General features: G+C 36.9%; 1 protein-coding gene across 2 annotated transcripts in view; it reads right to left on the reverse strand.

The window, feature by feature from the left end:
* Positions 1-4464: 4464 nt before the first annotated feature.
* The window catches only part of LOC115431476 (neuronal membrane glycoprotein M6-b-like), a 92062-nt gene continuing 69915 nt past the window's right edge, over positions 4465-26611 (reverse strand). For both annotated transcript variants that reach the window (XM_030151872.1, XM_030151864.1), the window contains exons 2-7: positions 12373-12559; positions 11365-11524; positions 10759-10927; positions 8559-8632; positions 8411-8476; positions 4465-6850 (exon numbers count right to left, since the gene is read on the reverse strand). In XM_030151872.1, the coding sequence (XP_030007732.1) occupies positions 6698-6850; positions 8411-8476; positions 8559-8632; positions 10759-10927; positions 11365-11524; positions 12373-12559 (809 nt within the window). In that variant the 3' untranslated portion in view covers positions 4465-6697. The remainder of the gene's footprint in view (positions 6851-8410; positions 8477-8558; positions 8633-10758; positions 10928-11364; positions 11525-12372; positions 12560-26611) is intronic.

The raw sequence follows: 26611 nt of genomic DNA on the forward strand, positions 1-26611 counted from the left end.
TGGTTGTAGTACTGTACAGTTTAGGCCAAAATAGAGACTTGGTTGAATCTAAAGCATCATAAGATTGTTCTAGTATTGTATGAAAAAAATAACATAATAAAGCAACATGAATGCAGTTTTTCCTCTCATCCTTCATTGAAAACTTTCTTAGAACGTGTCACAGAGTATGAGATTTTTCCTGATACTCAGCAAAAACTGACATTGGTAAAGTTAAATTGGATTGTAAGTGGTCCTCATTAATCCCCTCTATTCTGTTCTCAGTCTTAAACATGGGATATGATATATGGAAATGAGCGGTAAGTCATTCAAACCAGGAGAAGAAGATTCTTAATATCACACTGACAGTGAAAATTGAATGTCAGGAGTACAAAAAACCCCAAAAACATGCAATTACTGATACTGACCTTTTAAAATAGAATTATGCACTTAATAGCTTTTTGCAAAAACATAACTGTGACATGGAGAGAGTTAGAATATATTGTAACAATATTAACCTTTCAACTGTCAAAAACAAAATGGATTGAATTCCATCCCCAATACCTATTGCTTCTCCAACATCCACCTCCTGCCTGAACCACAGGGTAAATATCATTAACTGGAAAAAGGTCTTTGTTCAGTCAATCAGATTTGTTAAATTATGGAGTAGAATTGATTTTCTGCTTTAATTGTGACTCTAAAAAACTGAGTCCTAAAGGCTTTCAGAACAATTTGTCAATGTTTTGCCAGATTCAAGTTTATACATACTCATTTTATTCATTATCTGTGGAGGCTTGCATAAATTCTACATAGAATAAACTGCAACAACAAACAAGATGTTTTTGTGGATTTGATACCAAGAATTGACCTCTGTTTTTGTTTTATCCAGTGAATTATGGCAAATCTTCTGGTTTGTCTGGTTGCTGCTCCAGATGGTCTTCATCACTAATGTGTCTGGTATTCAGGCTGGACTTCTTTCAGAAACTCATTACCTCTGTGAACATAGTCCTAAAAGATATGTAAAATGGAACATCTCAGGGTTACATTAATCTGTATACCTTCATTCTTAGTGACGAGGAAACGGTCAACATTGTAAATGAGGTCCTAATGAAGGTGTCTTTACTGTTACTGATTGTTTTGCCTCGTCATGCTAAAAGCCTGAGAACAACCAAGACTGTCAGATAAACTCACAAATGAAAGAATAACAGTAGAATGTGTTGAAACATTTAATGGTTTGATATCTGTTGTGGGAATTTTTTAATCGTGGCTGACAGAAGAAATTACAATTCTTGTGAGGTAAAGTGTCTTGTTTAAAAAATCCTAGGATCGAATGCTTCTAGTACTCAAAAAAAGTTTGTTTGAGGTGCTCTTTGGAAAAGGGATTCAAAAAGTAGATAACAAACAGGAACAAAACTCCAAGGCACTCTCTTCAGGGATTAAAAGGCCTTTATTTTCACAGCATGGTCATGTGTAGACCTTAAAAACCACTTCAGCACATTTCGGCTTCAAGTCTTCATCAGGAAGTCAAACAATTTGCTACAGATACCTGCTACACATACCAGACTTTATATTACATAGCTGATGCCATGTCAGTTACTGTAAACTTACTGTTGCCGTGTAAACGTACCCAGTTCCTCAAACCTATGTTCCCTAAACAGACGTCACAAAGCAGACAATGGCTATCTGCAAGGTGTGAGGTCATTTAGCATGGACTGACTGAGAGGTGTGAGGTCAACCATCCCAGACACTCACTATCTTAATCCCCTATTCCAATCAACTAATGCAGACTAAAAATTAAAAAAAAAAAAAAGAAAAATCCAAGCATAAGTGACAGAACATGAATACAGGTCAAAAGGAAAAGGCATAAAATTCCATTATACACCATTTCTCTATTACCACAGAAATAAGCCCAAAGACCTACAGGGTAATGGCAGATTACCATATAAGTACCTGAAACATCAGGCCAAAAACTACACAGTAATAACCTAAAAAAAAGAGAGAGAGATTGTTTAAATGCATACATAAAAAGCATCTGTGTTGTGTTTAAGAAAGCATCAACATAATTTTTTTCAGATTTATGTTAAGTTGATGACTTTGCAAAACTTCAATCAGTGTCAGTTGGTTACCTTGTAATTTCCCTGTATGTTTTAATTTAACCATTTAATCTGGTTTTAAAGTGGTTCTTCTGCTAAAGTGCATCATATTGATATCAAAATAAGCTTGAGATGTTAAAAAGTGAAACTTTAAATCTATAGAGTAATGCAAAAATAATTTCTAAGAAAGTGGAAAAAAGCTTTATTTCTAGCGCTTTTGTCTTCTTGTTCATATAAATAGAAAGAAAGTGTATTATTATTATTGAACCCTAAAAAAGAAAAGTTTTTGAATACTACATTTTCATACAATAATTGAGAGAATGGGAGACATTACGTAATGCTCTTATTGGTGGATTAAGGGAACCTGTAGCCCATCATAATTGTATAATTAATTGTCATCAAGCTGTGCACTGCACTCCTAGTGGTAAAGAACACGTGTGTTGAAGTAGGAAAGAATCGAGTGAATAGTGTTCAAGAAATTTGTTGGACAAAAATCACGGACAGGCAGAATTGCTGGTATATCTACCCTCTGGGGCATCCATGGTATAACAAAAAGCAGAATTACATTTTTACAGGTTTTTACTGAATAAGACACTTAGAAAGTACATCAGTGATATGTTTAGGATGTTAAACATTAATTGTGTACTACACTGAACAAGTATTTTGGCTTAGTAGTTTTTGTATTGGGTTTCTTTTTTACTGTGATGGAGAATCCGAGCTCCATAGAATCAAAGTGCTCCCATGTATTGGTTCTACCTGTTCACTTAACACAGGTGATTCCATTAATTATCTCATCTACCTGGAAGAGGAGTTGTGCTCATCAAAATGGGCTGGTTCAGTGAATGGTTGGAATAAATACAAGGCAGGACTTTTACTTTATGGAGCTGAGATTCTCCACCACTGCTTTTTTCTAAATCAGTTCACCTGTTTTTTGGCACTTGTTTGAACTCCATAAAGCAGTTTGTCTCCAGCTGTAAACAAAGGCCTCCATTACGCCGCTGACACTTCTAAAGAGTACTTCGCTTGCGGATAGTGCACTTGCGGCTTTCCAGTTCTGGCCCTCTGCCTCTTTTCCATCTCTGTTGTGCTTGTAGACAAACCTGTCAATGGCCCGTCATCAGAACACATCCTAAAAATCAATCAATCAATCAATCAATCAATCAATCAATCACAATTGATTTTTATAGGGTTAAATCATAACAAGTTATGCCATGACACTTAACATTTAGAACTGGTCTAGACCAGATTCTTTTGTGGAGACTACTTAGTCATGTCATTATTGAAATATTAATTCTGCACATTACATATTTTACACACATTGTGCAGGTGTAGTGTCAACTGTTATTTCTCACTACAAAGAACTATAATGGACCTTTGATAAATACTTCATCAGTGTACTGTCATTTACTACATTTGTTTTGCAATTAACTGATGGACAAGTTTTTCAACTGGACACTAAAGCTGTAAAGTCCTATAACACACCAAATTAAACAAATGCAATATTTTTGCTTTAATTTTTATGCTGTTCATTTTGTTGACTAGTTTGTTAATTATTTTTAGTTTCAGCAAGTGGGAAGAATGCTAACTTGCATAAAGCAGATATATAGAAACATGCTTCTGTTTTCAATATTAAACAGACATTTGTCATGCGTTGACGTTTATATTGATTTAGTTTTGGGTTTTTGTCTCTTCCTGTTTTATTTTGGTGATGGTGGTCGCCTTCCTGTTTTGTCTGCACTATGTCAGTCTTGTCTTCCCTAATCCCATCATTGCCTGCACCTGGTATTCCGCCTGTAACTGTCCACACCTTCCCTATATATTTCCCCTTGCTCCCTTTGGCTCTTGTCAGTGCGTCATGTCTGTGTCCATGAGAAGAACTCCTTTGTTAAGTATGTTGAATCTTGATCCATGTGTTTTGTATATCAGGTTTTTAGTTTAGTATAGAGCACGTTGGGCTTCTCCTTTTGTTTATTAGGTTTTTTATTAGTTTATTATGAGCACGTTGTGCTTTCTCCCTTTGTTCATCCATTTTTGCCTCTTTGTATTTTTGTTAAATCCTTTTTACCACTGACCCTTGAAAGTCTTGTTCATTTGGGTCCACGCCGAGTGTCGTGCCGTAACATTATATCTGAATATATGTATATGTGTGTATGTATAGATCTCTCTCTCTCTCTCTCTCTCTCTCTCTCTCTCTCTCTATACATATATATATATATATATATATATATATATATATATATATATATAATATAACCTCACAAACACACTCTTTGCCTCGCAATTGACATCCATGAACATATATGGATTAAAATGATCAGCAACACCTTCATTATCAGTGTGTTTGTTTTCATAAAAAATTCAAACAGACTCAAAAAAGAGGCAGTAGACAACAGTGTCACGATAATAAAAAATATCGGTTTTACTAGAGAAGGTTACAAAAATCATCACTATATAGGAGTCATAGAACTATTTCCAACTTAAAAAATAAAACCATAATGAAACACCTACAGGGACTACAATGCCATCAAAGTACAATGGAATTTTCATTAGAAAAGAGTGGAAGGGTGGGGCAGGGGAGTGAGGAGGAGGGTGGGGGGGCAAACACCGCCTACCATAGTTGTCAGTACAATTGACTACACATCACCTGAAAAACTGCAAAGACACAGTCATGTCTCCTTCATGCAAATAACAAGGAAACAACAACACCCTGACACGCATCGTCCTATAGGAAATTGAAGTTTGCCTTACATCAACCTGGCGGCAAAGCACGAATATTTATCAAACATAACACACATGGCAATATAGTCCTTTTTTTTATACAGAATAGACAGCTGCACACATGGACAATACTGACATGCTTCATCTCATCAAAGATTAAAAATTTGTCTTCTTCTGTGTTGTAGAGAGTAAATTAACCAGTAATGATCAATATAGAATATAGTTTATGATTATTAAAACAATATCTGATTATAAAATTAATGTATGAAAATTCCTGACTTGTTTTATTCAGAGTGTAAACATCCAAAACAGTCTCTGTGGCGCATATGAGAGGCATGACATGAAAAATATAAAGTGACAAGAAGAGGAAAGAAAAAGAAGCAACACAAGGGTTCAGGAGTCGCTCATTTGGCTGGCCATTGAATGAGAAGCACAAAAAAAAATCATTATTACTGAATCACAAGAAGAACTCAGCTGCCTAAAACTGATAAAACATTAAAAATCAATTTCCTTTTTTTCATGTTTTTAAAATGTATACGTCACAAGCACCTCAATCCATCATATCACTGAATCCCTCTCACAACATATCATTTAAGATGTTACATTACAATTATTATATCAAATGCAGAACTAGTATTTGAGTGCTAAACACATAATCTCAAAGGGTACATTTACATATATTTGTGGGAAACAATAGAAGAACATGGCAAAACACTGATTGTGTTCTCCCCGTTTGGGAGGGGTGTAACTCGAGAGATCTTTTAGGGTGTTTTGGCTATTTACAGGTGGCGAAAGGAGAGATTATTTTTTTAGAAAATGAGAGAACAGTTACATTTCACTGTATAATTCACACAAGACAGTGTACCAGTCCAGTAAGGTTAAGTGTTACGACGGTAAAGCTTTGGGAAAAAAACATAACGGGATAAAATTAGATTTTGTTTGATACCTGAGGTGTCAGTTAGAGACCGAGGAAGGTTTATGAGTGTAACAAAAAACATACAGGTCTTCAAAAGAATTCGTTGACATTTTGGCAAATATTTGCCAAATGTTAGACGACAAATACAAAGCTAATTTTCCAAAACGCTGATCCATTCCTGTATTAAAGATTTGCTACACCTCTGGTCTTACATAACTGTTGATACCTCTGTGGTTAAATAAACTGATTATATAAATGCACAATAATCCTTGAGACACCAAATGAGAGAGGGGCTGGAGTGCTTTGTATTTTAAAAGGTTTTCATTCTCACAAATTTTTTGTTAAATAGTGCAATAATGTATCAAGCATTAGCAATAAAAAGTTAAAGATGGAGACTAAAATAAAGGAGAGAAACCTATGAGCGCAAAAACATAAAGATCATAATAGAACCTGCCATACTTTTCAGAGTATTAAAAAAAACAACATTCGTACACATTCGCACAATATATTCATATTCATATATATATATATGCATATAAAACACCAAAAAACAGAGGATGTTGGTCACTGTCTGGTTTCCCTGTGGCTGAAGCCAACAGCAAACAATGTTTTTTTTAGGTTGTTACAAGCTGTGTGTCAAGAGGCTCAGGACGCGAGGCCATCACAGCCGGGCCACGTTCACGAGCCGCCACCCCAACAACGCAGGGAGGAGACACTTCTGAACTGATACCGTACCTGAACTTGGCCCAAGGGGCATGGACAGAGCGAGCTCTCCTGTTCTGAAGCATCTGCCTCCATCTAGGCCTGCCGTTGCTCATGATCCTCCATTCTCTTCCCCTCTACTTTGGGGAAGGGAAGAGGATGGAGAATCAGGAGGTTGGGGGACGTTAAAACATGACTGAGATGGTGTGTGTTATGGAGGGGAAGGGGGTGTGGCGCTGGGTGTGGGGGTGTGGGGAGGAAATGAGTGGAGACGGGAGACGCTTGCTTGTCCTTATGAATAGGAGGAGGAGTTCTGGCCCTCCTTGGAACGTGCTTCAGCCTCCAGATCCTGGTCATCCTTGGTTTTTATATCTTGATACTCATGTGTGGAAGCGGCGCTCTTCAGGTAAGCCCAGTTAGCTGACAAAATCATCAAGTAGTGGATCTGAAAACAGACACGGTGGGGAGGGTTCCATTATGTAACTTAGAAAGAGAAAACAGTATGCGTGAACTTGAATGATGCAAAAGCTCATTTTACATAATATAATCTGTCCACCAGAGAGCACTGATACAATAATTTTAATATTCCAGTTTCTGCAGGTTTCACAAATTTTAAGACCTTTCTGAATGCAACTAAAAACTGAAATGATATCAACATCAGAGTCTGACTTAACACGTTAACATGTGACTCATGTCACTTATCAAGTTATCCCACACATGGAGGAAAACTAAGTGAACATGGTCGAGTTTAGCACTCACAGAAGCCCTGTATTAATTAAAAAACCAAAGGGGTTCTGATCAAAATAATATACTTAATATACAAAATTATAGATTTTTTCAGAACAGTTTTACTTTTAACATACTACTTTGATGGGAAGTGTTTTTCTAGTTTGAATGCATACTACTTCAATACAGTAGTTAAAACTGCTTAGAAGGCACCAATAAAGATTGTGGAAGATTACACTCTTCAGTTTGCATTGAAAACTCCTGGCATTTAAGGTACTATATACTCAGTCTGCTCCACTACATTCTTCTGTCAGCTTTAGTTCCCTTTCAGATGGCACATTTTTTTCCCTTGCATGTCCATTGAAATCCCATTTCTCCAAATATGTTAATTTGATGAGGCTTGATGAGTTTGTTTCTCCTCCTGTTTAAGCTAAATAAAATCTAAAATCATCTTGAATTTGCTAAAATGCATTGTCACAAAGCTTTTTTGATGTCACTGAGAGTTGACTTTTTAAAGCAATGTGGTTCTAACAGCGATGTTACAAGCATATGACTATTGTAGGAATATGATACATTGCTGTAGACAGCTGTAAAATTCAGCATACATGTTAAAGCAGCAGTAAAATGAATCCAAAAATGTCAACTTTCTGTGTGACTTCATTAAAACTTAAATAAAATGTTGTTGATAATCCTTCCATGCTTTTAATTCCCTATGTAAGATTCTGAAAACAGAACTTTGACATGTAGCAGTATTTCCACTGGTATTCGTTCTTTTAGGTAGGGAGACCAGTGTAATATAGAAACATCTTCCATCTTCTCATGTAGATGTTCATCAAACTGCACAACATTTTCCAAATAGAAAGATTGTATTTTTCCTCAACTGCTCATGTGTGGCTGTTGTAATACTGTTTGGCATTGCTTTCTGCCTCCTAAATAAGATGTAATGTTTGCAGCAATGGAAAAAAACCATAAGTTTGTTTTATCATCGTGTGGAGCTCTCTCGTGTGACCCAGCACAACACAGAGAGAGGAGATTATTACTTTTTAAGTATCTCTAGTTCCCTGGACACAAAAGCACCCACCTCCACATCGGAGTAAAACTGACCCAGTCTACTCACACTCCCACAACACAAGGCAGCAGGCTGCAGGGTAAAATCTCCAGCACAGAATGACATACTGACAAACATGAGAGGGAGGGTTGCTATGGCAACAGATAAGACCACCATGGCAACGTGCATATTTTGAGAAGCATGTTATCAGTGGGATCATGAGTAGCTTACCAATGCAATAACGATGGCACCAGCACCAGCGAATGCAACAATGTAGAGATGGTAGGACAGGTAGAACTGTGGAGCAAAAACAGAGCAGTCTGTTAGAAATTAAAGAAGAGGGAAAGTGAAAAAAGAAAGAAAAGTAAAGTCCTTTCACCTCGTTGGTGTTACAGATGTCTCCCAGTGTTGCTCCGCAGGCTTTTCCTGGTGTGGCATTCCATGGAATAATACCTGCAGGATCAGAGCAATGAAACATCACAGCTGTGAGACAAGAAGCTTTACCTCCCCCGAGACTGTGTGATTGAAGGCATTATGAATTAGGTCTGGATAAGGATTAAACAAAACAGGGCTGCAGTGGCGTGGGCCTCTCTAGGCCTTGCCTTGGGGAATCCAAACTTCATTACTTTGGGTTACTACTATGTCAATGTGGTATGTCTATTGTGGTATTTTCTTTCCACTCATGTTTTTGTGGTACTTTCTTACTGAAGCCACTGCGCTATAAAATATTTTCACAGACTGGTTACTGTAGACTTCTTTTTTTTATTTTGTGCATCAGCCTGTATTAATCATTTAAAGCTTCAGCAGACAATATTATTTGGGTAAAAACACCATAGTAGCCTTTCAGCATGCTGTAATTCAAGGATTGCAGAGAGGGGAGGATATACAAACTGGTGAGACACAGCTTTAATAACCAATTGCTGTCAAATCTTACATGTAAGGCAGTACCAAGAGTAAAACGTCCATATAGATGGATGGGTTGTACATAGAACAGTCATGCAAAAGTTACTTTTTCATTTATATTTTATGTCTAAATGATTGGGCATGCTTTAGACCTTAACCATAGGCAACTTGATGTTTTTGAATAGATCATAGTTTGTGTTTTAAATCAGTCTCCACTTTTTTTTATATGCCTTGTAGCCATTTAAACATACATTTAAGTTGTTTAAGTCATGTGAATATGTATACTTCCTGTAATCAGCACTGGCCAAATGAGTGTGTATGTTGGTCCTGAAACTTTTTATTGGAGTTGTTTTTATTTTATTGTTCCTGAGTGATAATAATGAATTAATTTTTGCAGGGTTGTTAACTTGTCTAGTGAAGGAGCTTTTTCAAGGCTGCAGAATTAATGCAAAGCAGATGCTTAACCTCCTTGATGAGATCCAAAAATCCACATGACTACGTAAGTTACTTAACCCAGGCACACACAAAGAAATGTGTCATGTTATAGGTAGGTAATACAAGGGATCGACAAAAAAATCAAACTTTCCAATGAATCCATCAGATGTGTCTCTCCTGCACAGACTCTTGAGCAACATGATGACAACCAAACTGTTATTTTAGCTTTGGTTTTTCATGGATGGTGGCAGGAAACAGCTTTGCATCATTTATATTTATTTTCAGTCTGTTGTGGCATTTTTCCACTCATATTTTTCTGGCATTTTCTTATTGAAGCTTTACCATCATCAATAGAAATTTGATGAGGTAACAAAACGTTGAGGAAAAAAACATACCAGTAATCCAAACCATTCCATTAGCTGCAGCTCCTGAACTGCTGAGAATAATTTGTGTGCTGCCAGTAATTGGGGTTAATATTTCATTCGCTGTAGTAGTATGACTGCCAGTGAAGCATATGTGATCCTCATCCTACTTTGTAAGCGGGCCAGCTGTCCTTCAAAAGTGGGTCACATACTGTACATTAGGCCAACAGATAAGCAATCACAGGAGTGTGCTGTAATACTGCATGAAGGTGGATTTTCATACAGATCCAATCAATCTCGCAATAATCTAAATGTACTTTTTGACCTCTTCCCATATAGAAAGTGACATTTAAATCAGCTAGAGAATATGAAATGTGCATAGATAGAGCACAGAAACCCTAGTGTGTGAGTTTCATCTTCCTTGTGTGCTTGAGTTATAAAACTGACCCAGGGCTGTATGTGTGAAACCAGTGTAAAAATCATTCCCTTGTCTTTTATGAACAAGGATCAAAGCCTTTATGACTGAGGCTAGCTGGCCTGTTTCAACAAAATTTAATTGTTCAGGGGACTCTATCTTAAACTTTGAGGATGGGTAACACAGCGTGTGATCTGAACCTCTCGACTTCCACTGCAAATCAAACAGACCATGTATACGCATCATGTTTCTGAATACTTCAGTCATTTTGTTAAATGATGTGTGTTTTTTCACTAGTTATGATCCAGGTTTTTAGCTGATTCATAGTTGTACATTCCATTCAAAACACACTCAATACATGAGTCGATTCAATATTTCAACTACCTCTAATGGCTAAATTGAATATATTGTTTGGATTGTTCAACATGTTTGTATGTTTGTGTACAATTCATCGAGTGCCATACCATACTGCCTGACATCGACACAGATGGAGTCAGGCGAGGTGATATTGGCATCAGGAGACTTCATGGCATTGCAGTTATTCCACATGTTGAAGAAAAGGAAAACAGGGATCGCTGTGAAGCCAAAAATGGCGAGGAAGGCCAGGAAGAGGATGTAGGTCAAGAACATGAACTGCAGAAAGAAGAGCTGTGGTTAGTGAACTGGACTGCATTTCTACAATAAAAAACCTAAAATATTCCACGAACCACAAAATAAACAGTCACACAATCCATGGTTAAGCTAATCTTACTGGACATCTGCAGCTATTAGGCTAATCAGGCCAGAAAGGACAGACTGTGCCAGAGTTCCTTCAGGGCTTGAGGGGCATTCATAGTGTTTCGTGTGTTTTCAGTGTGTTACTGCCTTTGCAACACCTTCATGATGACTCTTATCTTGGCTTATAAGTATACTGGATGTCTGTTTTACAGTAATCTCACCCTGCCCATACACATTTTCTTCAGCAAGAGCAGTATAAAATACATATAATAGTAATAGGGGCTTTAATTTGGAGTGAAACTGGGTCAGAGGGTGTGTTAATTTGTTGCAACTGCTTGTGTATGTTGACATACGAAGGCGGTGATACAGCGTCCACAGACGGTGGTCTTGAAATCACTCTGCAGCTCCCTCTTAATGGCACTGGTGGTGTAAAAGCCTTCAATCAGCAGGATGATGGCATAGAAGAAGAAGAAGGAGGCAATGCCGTAGATGATGTACTGAAAGATCTGGATCCTGAACACACAAGAGAAAGCAACATCATGTGAGTGTAGCTGTACACTGTGCAAAGGTGGAAATGGAGGGAACTGTCCCTTTGTGTCTCTGAGTCTAGCCATGAAGCAAACTGGGGTAGCGGTACCGATTTGCCTGAGAGACTGACAGTTGGTGGTAATGCACCGCTTAACCACAGCAGAATAAAGAGAATGACAGGAAGATATATAGGTAGATCTCCATATAAAAGAATAGTCAAATATGTGGGTAAATTTAGAGAACATACAGTTAATGGACCAGGATTTATACTTTTACAGGAATATAAAGCAATGATAGAAGATTTCCCAGCGCTGTGTCACTTAAGTTAAAGATGAATAGCTGTATACATCTGGGTTTTTAAAACATGGGTGCGTGAGTATTGACTCTTTTCACTGTGTAAGTAGATGAGTTATTTGTCACACCTGACAGCATGAACTCACTGGAAAAAATGTTAAAAAAAAAGTGTCAATTTCCACCAAATTGTTTTGAAACAGGAGAGGCTCTCTGACACACAGTCTAGTCATTGTTGTAACTTACATGATGCAAAGACCAAAATGCTTTATGTGTCATGGCTAAAAAGGGGTGAGAAATAATGGACATTTTCTGTTTCTGTTACTGCCAGTAAATACCACTGATTACTGCACAGACATTCAACCTGGGAATATATTCTGATTGTAGGTGATGGCTCCTGCTCAAACCCAGGACAAAAAACAGACATTAGCTGGTTTGAGACCATTGTAAAAAGAGACCTGCATTGGAAGGATTTGACTGCTGCACATATAAACTAATAAATTTACAAAAACTTTGTAAACTGATCCAGACTGAGGGCTTACACCATGGTGAGGGAGGCGTGGTCTGTGGTGACCCTGGAGAAGTGGTTCTCCAGCATGGTCAGGGTGCCGGTCAGTGCCACATGGCCACAGCCACAGAACAGAGCGACACCTGAGAAGCAGAGGATGGTGGCTACCAGTGAAGCGTAGGGAACCCCACCCAGACACTTGATGCAGCACTCGAAGCATCCTGCAGGGGGAGGCAGAGAGAGGAGAGTTTATTCACAAAACAAATTCTTTATCAGCAACAGAAATACCCTTGCACACTGATGAAAATGTATGAAACCACCAGATGCATGGGCTACGTCACAACACATTCATACACAGGAGCTGCTCAAAAGTCTTAGGCAAATTGAAAAAAGAAACAATATCACACATATTGTCAGCCTCGTGCCATAAATTCCTAAGTACAATTTTTGCCCAAATTGTGAAATCTACATAACTTTCCTCTCCTAACACTGCTGCTTCATTTTATGCAGAGATCACAATTTGGCCAAAAATATGAAAAATTATGTTATGAGGCTAACAATATACAGTTTCTTCATTCATTATCTGAACCTGCTTTATCCTCACTAGGGTCACGGGGGTCACTTGGAGCCTATCCCAGCTACATAGGGGCGAAGGCGGGGTACACCCTGGACATTTTGCCAGTTCATCGCAGGGCTGAACATATACAGACAAACAATCACTCTCGCATTCACACCTATGGGCAATTTTAGATTAACCAATTAACCTATCAGTGCATGTCTTTGGATGGTGGGAGGAAGCCAGAGTACCCGAAGAGAACCCACGCAGACATGGGGAGAACATGCAAACTCCACACAGAAAGGTCCCACCCCCCCGTCGACTGGTGTTAGAATCGAACCCAGGACCTTCTTGCTGTGAGGCACGAGTGCTAACCACTGCACCACCGTGTCGCCCGAATACAGTTTCTCTTCCTCAAAATTAGAAAGTCACAAGTAAAGAAAATTACTTTCTGAGTATTTAGCAACCTGTAGATGTACACAGTATCATCTCTCTACATAAAAATAAATAACTAAACAAAAAAATTAAGTTAGAAAATAAAACTGGAGAGTATGCAATGAATGAAAGAAAACTAATTAACAAAAACCAAACGTAAATAAAATTCATCGGAAATAAAAAGAAAAAAGAACCCACAATAAGTAAAGGGAAACAATAAATATGTTCAGAGAAAATACAATACTTGATAAAAAATATTAGGTAGAATATGAGCAAAAAAATAGACACATTCTGTAGAATGAAAGACGTTTTCTTTTTTGAAAATGTCCATGTCTACAGAGCAACTGTTTCAAAGCGAAACCTCATGAAGCGCTTCATGTGGCTGATGACACTCAGTGAAACCTCCACAGCCTTTTGTCCAGAGTTTTCTGATGTTGTGTGTGAACAGACCTGTGTAGTTTGTCTTCATACTACATTGTTCATGATAGTACTGTTAGGGTGATGAGTGCAGCATGTGCATATAGTGAGAGCAAAACCGCTACATTTGTCTGTCATAGTCTTCAAGAGAACAACTCTTCTTCTGTAAGGCATGTCGAGCACCTCATCAGAGCAGCTTTCAACAGTTAGCGTGTGCTCACTTGGAGCTCAGCTGGGAATGTTGAATATTACATGTAAACTGCGCCTGCTACTTTAAAACACCACTCTCTCCCTCTGCATCCCCTTTGTCTTTCAAGACACATATGAAAGATTTTTTCTCATGAACACGTTTCATGAATAAGTCATGATCTAAACCTATTTAAAGGATTTGTCATTTTGTAGGGCACTGGAAAGGTGGAAATTTCGTGAGAGTCTGAATGGAATGTCAAGATCAGTAAATATTCACATTCTATTTCTAATGTACTGCAGAATGAGTTGTGTTTTAACATTTACGTACTCAGGTTAATCAAACAGATCAACAATATTGAAAAGATGTGCAGTATCTGTTGAGAGTATTGGATTTTAGAGAGCTCTTTCTAAACAGTTGTCTTAGTGTTTGTTAGGATTGGTTTCAGAAATTTGACTTTTATGGCACAAACAGAATGGCTTGGATACTTCTGAATACTGAAAAATGTTGTCAATAATTAATCAGTGAAGCTCATTAATTGAGGTGCATACAACTTACGTGCATGGCTTTAACACATTTTTATCAAAAAATATGTTAACAGACATTTCCAAGTTGTTTAAATACATACATAAATAAATAAAAATAAAAGTTTATGTTGAAAAACTGCTCTGAGTTGAAAAGTGTCAGAAACACAAAACTGCTGAGTTAAAACAGTAGTTAACTATGTTGTGTTAAGTATGGGTTTATATTTTTTCATGAAACAGTTTTGAGTTCATAAAGCTGAAGGAGCTGAAAAATAAGATTATTATATATATTTGTTAAAATCACAGATGGTATATAGAGATGGACAAATGAGAAACCTTATATTTTTCAATAGTACACGAGTCACACATAAAATCCACAGCAGAGAGTTACATTGCAGACAATATTGTGATTTCATTAGCCAATTTGATCATCCTAAATCACCCAAAATGTGGACCTTTAAATTGGAGCCTTTTGCAAATTTGATATAAGACAATAGTTGTTAATTGTGCAGCCCTAACCTTAACTAAAACAAGTTGTGAAGGCAGTGGAGATTCACACCTCTATTACTAAAGTGGCTTTTTATCATGCAGCTGTATTAGAGTATGAGAATGAGGGTTGCATTTAGAATTTTTCTTGTTCCGGTGCAGTCACGACATTATGTACAATGACAGAAATAAAAATATTTCTTTAAGAGAAAATGAAAACGCGGCTCAAATTTGCCTGCACAGATGCCATGTATTTTAAATTTTTCTGCTCCTTTTTTATCACTTCCAAATGATGATGAACTAGAGCAGTTTCCACAGAGTTGATGATAAATTAGTATTTTTTTTTTTTTTTTTTACATCAACTGTGGCCACATGCAAAGCTTCTTGAGTTATGAAGCTCTGAATAAATACACATTTACACACATATGTAGATATGTATGTATACGGTACATCCTGCTCACATCACAGAATAAAGGGGAATGAAAACGAGGGAAAATAACACACTGTATTGAGCACAAGAGTCACATCTTATATAACGGCTGTTTAAAAATAGCTCCTCCAGCAAAGCAGGAAGTTACTCTGCAATAAAAAAAAGACAAATGAACTATCTTCTGTGCCACTTTGCTGTTTCCATGACAACCTGTTCCGACTGGCAACTCTGAAGCATCTTTTTTTTTTTTTTATCAAGTTTGCTCAATTGAAATACTCATTTTTACTTGTCTTTCAAACCTGTGTGCAGCACTGCAGACATGAAATGATTTGATCTGACAGCATACTTCTAAAGTGATACTGAGTATTAGCAAATAACACACACTTAGTGCCCGCCACGGTGCTTTATGATATATAGTGTATATGACAGGTGATCCTTTGAGAACATCCACACAAGCAGTAGCTAAGAACCTCTGACAGCTTTTATTATCCACAAATTCAATCTGTAGCCTGAAACAGTAGATGACATGAGGTGATATTCTTCCACGTAAGGCAATTAAACTGCACACATTTAGTTTGCACATTTTCCTTTGTCAGAACAGGGAAAAATCGTCAAAAATACCCAACAAGTACATAATTTTATCTTATTTAGACATACGTCCAGACTTTACCAACTGACTTTGCACAGCAGGTAGTGTTACAGCCTGTGGACAGCCAGTATTGATGTGTTAAAAGAGCAGATTGATTTTAGCACCCTGAGGGGAAAACAATCATCGATAGCCTCAATGCCAGTAGAAAAAACGCCAGCTTACTCTAACTAAATGGATTTTAAATTCACTTGACATTTTACATGCTCCACTATTGGCTGGAAGAAATCAATTACATAAAAAAAAAAAAAAAAAAAAAAAACATTGCGAAAGACCAAAATCAAGCCTTCTTAATTTTCCTCATTTTCCATCACAACATAGCTCCATGTGTGGTCCACTTCACACACTGAAAGCAGCAATCAAATACACAAAGGTAAGATGCTGCTCTTCTGCAAAGTGTGCTGCTGATGAAGTCTGCGTTACGTAACAACGCGGGGGATCGTTGCATAATAGTTCCAAATCCTATTAATGTTAATAAAGGGAGCAGGCTGATGGAGAGGTGGAGCTGATAAGCCTGAATGGCTCAAAGATCTTGAACCAAGGAACAGGCCCGGCCTCGAAGGGGCTATGACGGAATGTTAGGTCAATATAATGATGACCAGGAGGCTGTTTAGAAAACACTCCACTAGAAAAAGTTAACTTCAACACGTAACTTAGTTTGTTAGTCTTCCAGTTTGTTTTAAGAAGCAAATTTGTGCCATGAATAATTTATCATAGGTTGGAGTAATAGGGGTTTTCTTATTTTCTGAAATCATCTCCTGGGCTTCCCCCACCTTGTACCATTTACATATATTTTCTGGTGTAAAATGTATGTTTTCTTCCTTCCTTCAAATATTCTTGCAAAATCATACAGAAAATTGTTATGCGATGGCTACAGATATGACCACAGTCATATCAGTACATACTGCCCTGAAAAGATTAAAAATAAGTTTAAATACTGTAAGTTTAAATGCTGATTTTTGGTTCTGACTTCTGGTCCAAAGAAACCAGACAGGTTAATTCATAAAAGACATAAAAAGAGAACAAAAAAAATACATGAAAAACTTACAAGACACAAATATTCATAAAAGTAAAAGATGGAAATGATGTAAAAGATGCAGGAATAAAAATGATGAGAGCAATGTAATAAGACAAATTAAAAATGTTTGATATCTTTGTGGATTTTGTGATTTTGTTCAATTTCCTTGTTTTGACAATTTATTTTCTTTATTTTGATTTAATGTTGTAAAAGTACGCATATGCTTTCACAGCATTACATATTAATAAAGCAATGTTGTTTTAGCTGACAGGTTAAACAAAGGCCAAATGAATGTCACAATTATAACAATTGCAGTGTAATTATCATTATCATCAAGCCAAAAATTAATCAACAAAAGTTTTATGTGACACCAATTCCAAGACTGCTCAGTGTTTCAGGCATATAGTTTTTCTGCTGTTAACCCTCTCATCTCTGCCCCCATGCAGCTTCATGGATGAATTCACTAGTTCCTTTTAAACACTGACTGGGCCCCTCATCCGGTCCGCCTGTGGCTATGACTGTTTGTCAGACTCAGTTTAAAAGTGCGCTAATGGGAAACAGACAGGACGAGTGGTCAGCTGCAGCCAGCCTTAATGGAAATCAATGGACTATTCATTAGAGTAGAATTTAGGTGACATACTGAGGTCGGCCCATCGCTCTCATTTTATACCTCACTGCATCTCGCTACCTCATGCTCAGCCTCTGCCCTGCTTGTCTTCTTCTATTCCCCCTTTTTTGAAATATACCTGCGCTTACAGCTGGAGTTGATCACTGAGACAACACACTCCTGTTTCAACGCTGGATCATAGATTATCTCAGCCACTTCACACCAAGGATGAAGCATCAGTTTGTGGGAACATTACAGTGGACCTGCAACAGTTAATGAATTATTTGGCAGTTATTATACTAATCTCAAACTATTTTGACATTTGACCATTTTTTAAATAAAAGTTCTCTTTGAATATTCTATGGGTTATTTTGCTCTTCTATGACTGTGAACTAAATATGCACTGTTGTCCATAAAGCTGAAATAATTTTCTATTCAAACACATTCCTCTGTTTATTGCTATTTATACACATCACTAATAACCTCTAACCTGGTGCAATACTGTATACTGAGTCTAAGTTACATTTTATTTATCAAGAATAAATCATATTGTCACAATCATTTCATAAGAGAAGAAAAAAAAAGTATCCCAACTTTATAGGTAGCAATGTATTTGAATAGTGTGCCAAGAAAGACATTTATTTGAGGACTTCAGTTTAGGCTTAGGAGAACACCGACTGACATTTTTCTGATATTTTATAACAGAAACTGTTTGAAAGTCATCAAAAATAATGTCAAAAAATTAATCACTAGTTGCAGCCCTACATTTTGGAGATTGTCTATCAAGGAAGCTCGCTACAAGCCTGTCAACATGTAAAAACGAAAGATTGGGAAATGTGGGTTAATTTTGCTAAGCAAATAATTCACCAAGCAAGAGCTGCAATTAAGGATTAACATCCCCCGCAGTTAATGCTTATTCTTCCAAAGGGGCTGTATGATTGGGTATTAAGGATGCACTGGCCTGCAGAATAATAATATAAAGCATACTCCCGCTTAAATTAAGATTTCAATTTGCAGCCCTGAGTGACAGACAAGTAAAGACTGATTACAGACGCCTGCTCCTTTTTGATTTCTCCTCAGAGGAAAAGCAGGAGATGGGACGTGAAGGAAAAATGAAAAAGGAAAAGCATTAAGAGAAAAAGCAAAATGCAGAGGTGAACAGAAAGGAAGACAGAGCGAGAGATCAATAGAAAGTGAGCAGAACAACAAAGGGGAGAGGAAAAACAGAGACGAAGGTGAACAGCAGCAGAGTGAGAGTAAGGAAGAACAGAGGAAGACAGAGCGAATGAGAAAGTGTAAGAGAAAAGCAGTTCTTGGCCCCAGGGCCGGCAAATAGCAGTTGCCATAGCAATGTCCCAGTTCAGCGGTAGTGTAGTCCTTTACTCTTGACACAGAAATACACCGTAAAGTGATGTAACCTAAGTAAAAACCTCAGGACTACTTACGAATAGCGATAAAGGTCAGAAATGTAAAAACACAGCAAACACACAACAAGATAAAAAAAACAAACAAACAACTGAGCCTTAAAAAAAAGGTTAATCTCCCCATATTTCTCTGCTCAATTTTTAGGAAGCTTGTTTCACAGGGAAGAAAGTACAGAAATGCTTACTGCAGAAAATGCCCTCAGTGACTGGAAGCATAAGACACAAAGTGTTTCTTGTAATGACATCTAACTAAAACAAGATCTAATTTTGGTCACCATCAAATTATGTTGTTTCTTAAAACAAACCATAGGATCTAGCAAGCCAACAAAACCAAAAACAGTTTGCATCTTTTATCTGCATTGTTTTACCCATCTTTAATTGAGAACCTCCTCATTGCTGTTTTCTTGGCTGATTCCTGATTTTCAAAGTCTAAAAAAGTTAAATAAGTGTAAAAATAATTGTAAAATTTATTTGACTACTAAATAACTCCAAGACCACACCAGGTTACAGGACACCTAATTTTATCAATATTTTAGTAGGTCAAAGACATGCAGTATTTTATTACTCAAACTCAGTTATAATGGAGTCTATGGAGAGACATTTGTTTCTTTATTCATCAATCAAATAGAATAGATTTGCAACCAAAAAAGAGATTTGAGAGCAAAAAACAGTAAGTGGCAATGAAAAAAATAATTTTGCTTAGAAATCAGTCCTCTTCGCTTCTGAGTTAAAAGTGGTTGCTTGAAAATCACTCCTCTTTGCGTGCAACTTCAAAAGTTTTGCTTGCAAATTAAACTGCACTTAATGGGCTATGCTAATGAATGAGAGAAGAGTTTCTATTGGTGGGTTTGACCTGGCTCCAGTGCCGGCTACAGCTTCTGCGTTAAACCCACTTTACCACTGTGTAACGTTACTGGGAGGTAAGTTGATCTATTGCTCTTTCAAATTTAAATGTGTCTCATAGGTAATGAATTACACTAAATAGCATCGGTTACAACTTGCTGTACATTCACAGCCTGAGTAGCGTACAGAATGACTAAGTGAGTTACAGGGAGTCATTTACAACATAGGGCTAGGGTTTAAGCATTAGTGATGCACGGCACCCGCGGTAACAAAATGTCATGGCTCCTACTATACCAGAAAATACACCCGGAGCAACTGAATAATGCTGTTTTTCTTGCTGATGTTATAAAACACACATGCAAAGAGGAATGATTTATAAGCAAAATGATCTTTTTTTGATTGCCACTTACTGTCTTCCTTCGTTTCTGCAAATCTATTCTATTTGATTGATGAATAAAGAAACAAATGTCTCTCCTTAGAGTGCAGTTTAAAATAAGGCAATGGCTACTGCCACAGTACTGTGGCACGAAATTTCGGTTTGTCTATTGCCACAGAGCCAATCAAATATTAGCATTTGTACTAGAGCCAATCATGGATACTGTTACATGAACTTATTAGCCTCTTGTTGCCACAGTACTGTAGTGACATATGGCATATACTTTAATGTATTCTTTTGTGCATTTTGTGTACTGTGGCAATTGATGGAAGAAATGAGAAATTACTGATAGTATATAGTATAGAATAGGAATTATTGTTCTAAATGCTCTGTATGTTGTTTTATGGTGTTCTTTGTTCTGTGCAGACAGTGAGGCTGGAGAGGGTAGGCGGAGCTACATGTTAGATGCGGCAGTGTGCTGTGTGACTTCTCAGTTCTGTGTCAGATCAGTGTATTGAGTGCTGTGGTCCGAATTCTGCACTCTAAACGTTGTCCCAGTAGCTGATTTATATCAGTGTTGGGTTTGACTGCCCCCCCACTCCTGTCCCCCATTTGAAAATCTTCCCAAAAAAAAGGAAGATGTTTCTTTGACCAGGAATTGAACCCAGGTCTTCCATACTGTAGTCACATACATTACCAAGTGAGCTAAATATTCACTGTTGCTATTTGCTATCTGATTGCCTTGGTACTTTTTGGGATGTAACAAGTTACCAGTCTAGACATGATGTAATGAAGGCGCTGATTGGCTCTGTGGTAATAGACAAACTGATATTTTGTGCGACAGTACTGCGTCAGTAGCCACTTCGTTAAAATAATTTGTTTTCTCTAAAAGTCTTCCAGGTTACAGAGTACTCACTCTTATCCAGGGCCTGATTTGTATCCAAAGCACATAATTTTTTACAAGAAACTGGCAAAATAAAATGCAGATTTACATCCATTTCCATTCACTACTGTATAGTGTAAATACTAAAAACTGATTTGACTTTTGCCCCAAAACAGAACCATGGACGTGCTTCTAAAAATCATTCATTCCCTTTGTAAATCACCTTCTAAATGCTCTGCGGCCATCTTTCAGCCTTCACTATTATTCTTCATTTGTATATATCTTATTTTGATCACTTTAATCTGGCTTTAAATATGTTCATTTATTTGAAGTGTGGAGATTTCATCAATGACATCATATTTTTCTGTTATATTTTGTGCATTAGAAGGTGCTCCAAAGCAGATTGCCTGAGCCAAAATTCATATGATGGTTTGCATGTAGTGTTGCTTTTTGCCATCCACAGCCTCAGTAAAACTAATGTACCCTTGTAAAAAAAAAACAAACAGTCAATATATTCTCATTTTATATGTTTAAAAAGTCAAACTTGCTGATTTCAATTTTCTTTCTTTCTTTCTTTCTTTCTTTCTTTCTTTCTTTCTTTCTTGCTTTCTTTCTTTCTTTCTTTCTTTCTTTCTTTCTTTCTTTCTGGCAGCTGACACCATAGATGAGTATTTGATAACTCTTCTTTCATAATAAAACATTGACTATGAAGTAACCATTACATTCTCTCCTGAACTGCACCATGTTAAAGGATCTCCTCTCACTTCCCAGTGCACTCCGAAATGCTGAAAATTCATTGTACTATATTCCACATCATTTCCTGTCAAGGAGAACAGAGATCACTATGGCTGTCAGCAGGATTATGCCAAAAGTACTGTCGTGATTTTATTATGAAACTTGGTGGTAGGGTAGGACATGGGCCAAGGACAAAACCAATATATTTTGGACTACATCCTTAAAAAACACATATTTTTATGGGAGTTCGGTTGAATACATGCATTTATCAGAGTGCCTTTATATATGTTATTGCTGCATAAACTCTTGCAACGGCAAATGTGCATTGATGGATTCAGCAGCCTAATGATAGTTGTGTGTGATGGTCATTTTACTTTCATGTAATGACATTAGAGTGTGTCTGTTCCTGTCCATGTTTCTGCAGACATGTAAACCATCATGCACAGAACTGTATTTACTTGAGACTGGAAAACCAGATAATTGCTCTCACCAGCTAACTCAGTACTTGTCTACGAATACCCACTTAAAAACACATCACCATATACTTGAATCACATGGCTTGAATTAAAGAAAGGCAGATAAGACGCCACCTGTTGGACACCTTAAAAACTACTGGTATTGGCAGAACTTAGCTCTATTAGTGACCAAAGGGTAATACACTATTATCATCACTGATTTTGAAGGAAAATCACAGAAAAGCATTAATCAAAATATTTATCAAACCCACAAATCAATTCCACAATGAGTTTATTCAGATCCAGAATTTAAAGGCCCATCTTACGTACCAGAATATTTTGGATTCAGTGAAAGTAGATATGTTTTTAAAGTTTATTTGCATTATTTTATATTCATAACTCAAAATGATTGGTAATCTGTCCATTTTCCTTGATAAGCATGTATACATAATATGACTTTTTCATCAAATTGTGCAGCCCTACCATTGCTACAAAACAATTTATATTATGTCAGCCTTTAATAATCCAATCACTTGAATTTGTGAGAAATAATTAAAATCTGCAAAAAATATAAGTAGATACAGCCAGCACTGCAAAATAGCTGATACATGTTATGCAAAGTCTCTTCTCTCTCTTCTCATTGATAACATGTTATTTCTGGATAATACCACCTGCATTCGTAACAGCATAGATTTCCTTCCTGTAATGCCTATAAAGCAAACTTTTATAAACTGAGAGTAGACAGAAGAGTGCCTCAACTGTTCTGACAGCTAATGATTTGCCATAAACTGTACAACCCAGTGAACCAGCATGATTATCACCAACTGTTAGTGCATCTGCCAGGAATAACATTGTTAATAAAGCTTTGTGAATATTTCAGCAGCCGGTCTGGTCCCTGCCTGTGGCTCTACTCCAATTCAGAAGCTCTGTATTCATTATGGGGCAATTTCCTTGCAGTGGATTACGGGTAGATTCCCATGTGAATTACAGAGGACTCAAGGAAAAAGAGAAAAGGTGTGAGAAAGTAAAAGAAGCAGAGATGGGCAGAAGCTGGACAGCTGAGTCTCTTGTGAACAAGAAAAAGAATAGAAAAACAAGCCCCATCTTTTTGATGGTAGCAGACTTCAATAGGAACAACACATACACAAACACCCATAACCTAAGAACTTCAGCGTGAGGATTTCCGTCTTTCCACTTGAAATGAAGGATAAAATGGTCCTCGAGTGTTTAGAAAGCAACATCAAAACCTATATAAAGCTAAAAACACCCTGGTTCAACTTTGACCTTAACTTTTGCAGTTTTGTTACGTGACTCTGACAAAAATCACATGAACATAACCACATATGACCATCAGTCAATAAACAAACCCAAAAGTCACTACTGTATTTATTATTTGAAGGAGAAATACATGATTGTATGAGGGGAAAATACAATTAAAAATGCATTTTATTTAACATGAGACTTAGAATAACACCTCACCCCCAAGAGAATACACTACGAAGGACAATTGGTTCCATACTGGAGATGATGGAGCCAAAAAAAATTTGTTAGGAGAAAAAAAAAGATAAATATGTCAAAAATATCACCTGAACACAGGATTTATTTTTTTTTTAATTTGTGAATATCTTTACAACTTTAATTAATCCTGAAATAATTGAGTATTTTATTATTTGTGAAAACTACACTTAAGTATAATTTAAGGAGATGCCTTTCATTCTTTATTTTAACACAACTGTCCACTGATACTTCCCCTTCTGGTTAAGTCTCATTACATTACACCTTTATTCTGGTATCATTACAACTTCTTTCATCTTGTGTTTGGCCCTAATCTTCCTTATTAATAGACATGTTTATTAATTATAGTATTCCTTTCCTTCTCTCTTAGAAGTATCTGTTGTACTTAACTCAAGAGGACAGTCTCCCTTTGCTTTTGTCTTGACACCATTATTCTTGTTTTTATATAACACTGGTGTGCATACAATGTGACACATGCTTGTTGCACTTGGGAACTGAAGTTGAAAAGAATAGAAAGGTATTTTATGCCATGTCACTACAAAAAAAGGAAATAGTAGATCAAAGTGTTGGGTCACATAGGATCATGGGAGTTGTTTTCATCACCATTGCCAATAAAAATCTATCTTGCTCAAGTTTTATTCATTTCTCTTCAGGTCAGATATTTAAACTCTGATAATGTACCAGTTGGGGGTAGAGTGTTATGTCATCAGAAATTAGCTTATCCTGCTTCAAACTACTGTTACCATAACAGTCTTTAACAATGGCTCACCTTCTAATTCCATGGCACTGTTAAACCATCAATTGTACATGGTTATCTTACCATTAAAAAAACATTGTTAATAAAGTGAACATGACCCACTGACCAAAATATTGTATTTCTCTGACTTGGAAGACTTTTGGAAACATTTCATAGAATGGCAGTACTCAAGTCGTCAAGATAAATAACAAATTACTAGTTTTTTTCAGATATTAGAGAAATGTGACTAATTATAGCTTTAATTCACATTTATCTAAAGAAAGGTGGAGATTTTCTGTAATCGGCTTCATCAAGAGGACATAATATGCTTGATGCCAAGTAAGAGGATGACACCATAACCGGTATCAGTATTCCCATGTAGAAGATTTTTCCGCTAATATAACTGACCCTAATCTTCCATTTGTGTGAAACCTGCATTATGTCAGCCACAAGGTTAGCATCAAACTGGGCTTAACCAAGCTCGATGGACTATATAATCCCGTTCTGCTAGGTGATCAATGTTTATATACCACTCATCTACTGGTTGCCGGTTTGCTCTGTTTCTGAGTTCTAAACCGACAACTGTGTGAGGATCTCATCCCCTACACACAAAACACACCCACAAATGTTATATAATTAAAAAAACACACAGAAAAATATACACAGATGGGGCCTGCATGAGTGAGAGGCTGCAACTGGATGGCCTGTACTAATGGCCTGTACCCGCACTGCAAGGATGACTAAACTGTATGGTGTCACATTATACTTCATTGTACCTGTGCAGACTGACGTCTTTAGTTATGTTTTCAAAAATTTCAATCAACCAATCAAATTTTATTTGTATAGTGCCACATCATACCAAAGTTATCTCATGACAATTTACATTTGAGCTGGTGAAACCAGACTCTTAAGCCAGTTCACAGACACCCAACAGAATCTTCCACGAGCAAACTTCTATGTGTGTTTTACATTGCAGCCTATGATTTACGTGTGTTACTGTAACTGTCTGGCAAGATGGATGAAATTTCTCAGGTTACAGATGCCTTTAGTCCCTCTTAACACTTGTTTGCAAGATGTGTAATACTCAATAGGCTCAGAAGATGACAGGACTAAATACAAAAGCAAACAACCACAAAGATGCATTTTTAACTGAAACAAGTGAAAAAGTAAGCAGGGCTTACTAATATCCCCACCAGGTCACACAACACTTTGCCCCTCCTGTTCACTGATACCCTGCCTACCCAGGGATAAAATTCTGAGTCACAACTTCCAATCTTTTAAAAAACTTTTACAAAAATTTGTATAAAAAAAAAAAAAAGGAGAAGAATTGGGTGAGTAATGTCCAAGAAATTTGTTGGACAAATTATCAAAGTTGAAACCTTAAAAAAATGCATTTTAAAAAATCCCAAAATTGAATTTCAGCCATTAAACTGTGCACTGCACCTCTCCTACGGGTAAAGAACATGTGTGTCTGATTTGAAAATAATCAGGAGAAGATTATCCAAGAAGTTGGAAGGACAGACAGAAGGATGGATGGAATTCCTGATATATCTATATACCCCTGCCCACCCCAGAGGGGCCACTGGGCCTAAATAGTATTTTCTCCATAAAGCCTTTTCTCTCAGCCACAATGATAAAGGAGAGGTCTGTAAAACTGCTGACAGGACACCTACAAATGCAAAAGAGGGTAGAAATGACTATTTACTGTCACTTTTTTATAACATGGAGGTTTTATATATCTAAAACTATCTGAATGACCCAAAAAGAGATTTTAAAGTTCGTAACATGACCACAGTGTACAGTCTTGAGCACCAAGAGACACAGATGCACCATTGAAAAGAATGGCTGCCATTTTAGGTTTCGAAAGATGATATTATTTCAAGATGAAACTGCTGGTGTCAATGAAAGACAAATTGATCAAACAGAATGTAAAAATAGTAATGAATTACAATATTTCTTTCATCCAGCTGTTCTTATGTGCTGTTCTTACTTTGACTACA

Source organism: Sphaeramia orbicularis, chromosome 2, assembly GCF_902148855.1.
Source record: "Sphaeramia orbicularis chromosome 2, fSphaOr1.1, whole genome shotgun sequence".
NCBI classification, from domain to species: domain Eukaryota; kingdom Metazoa; phylum Chordata; class Actinopteri; order Kurtiformes; family Apogonidae; genus Sphaeramia; species Sphaeramia orbicularis.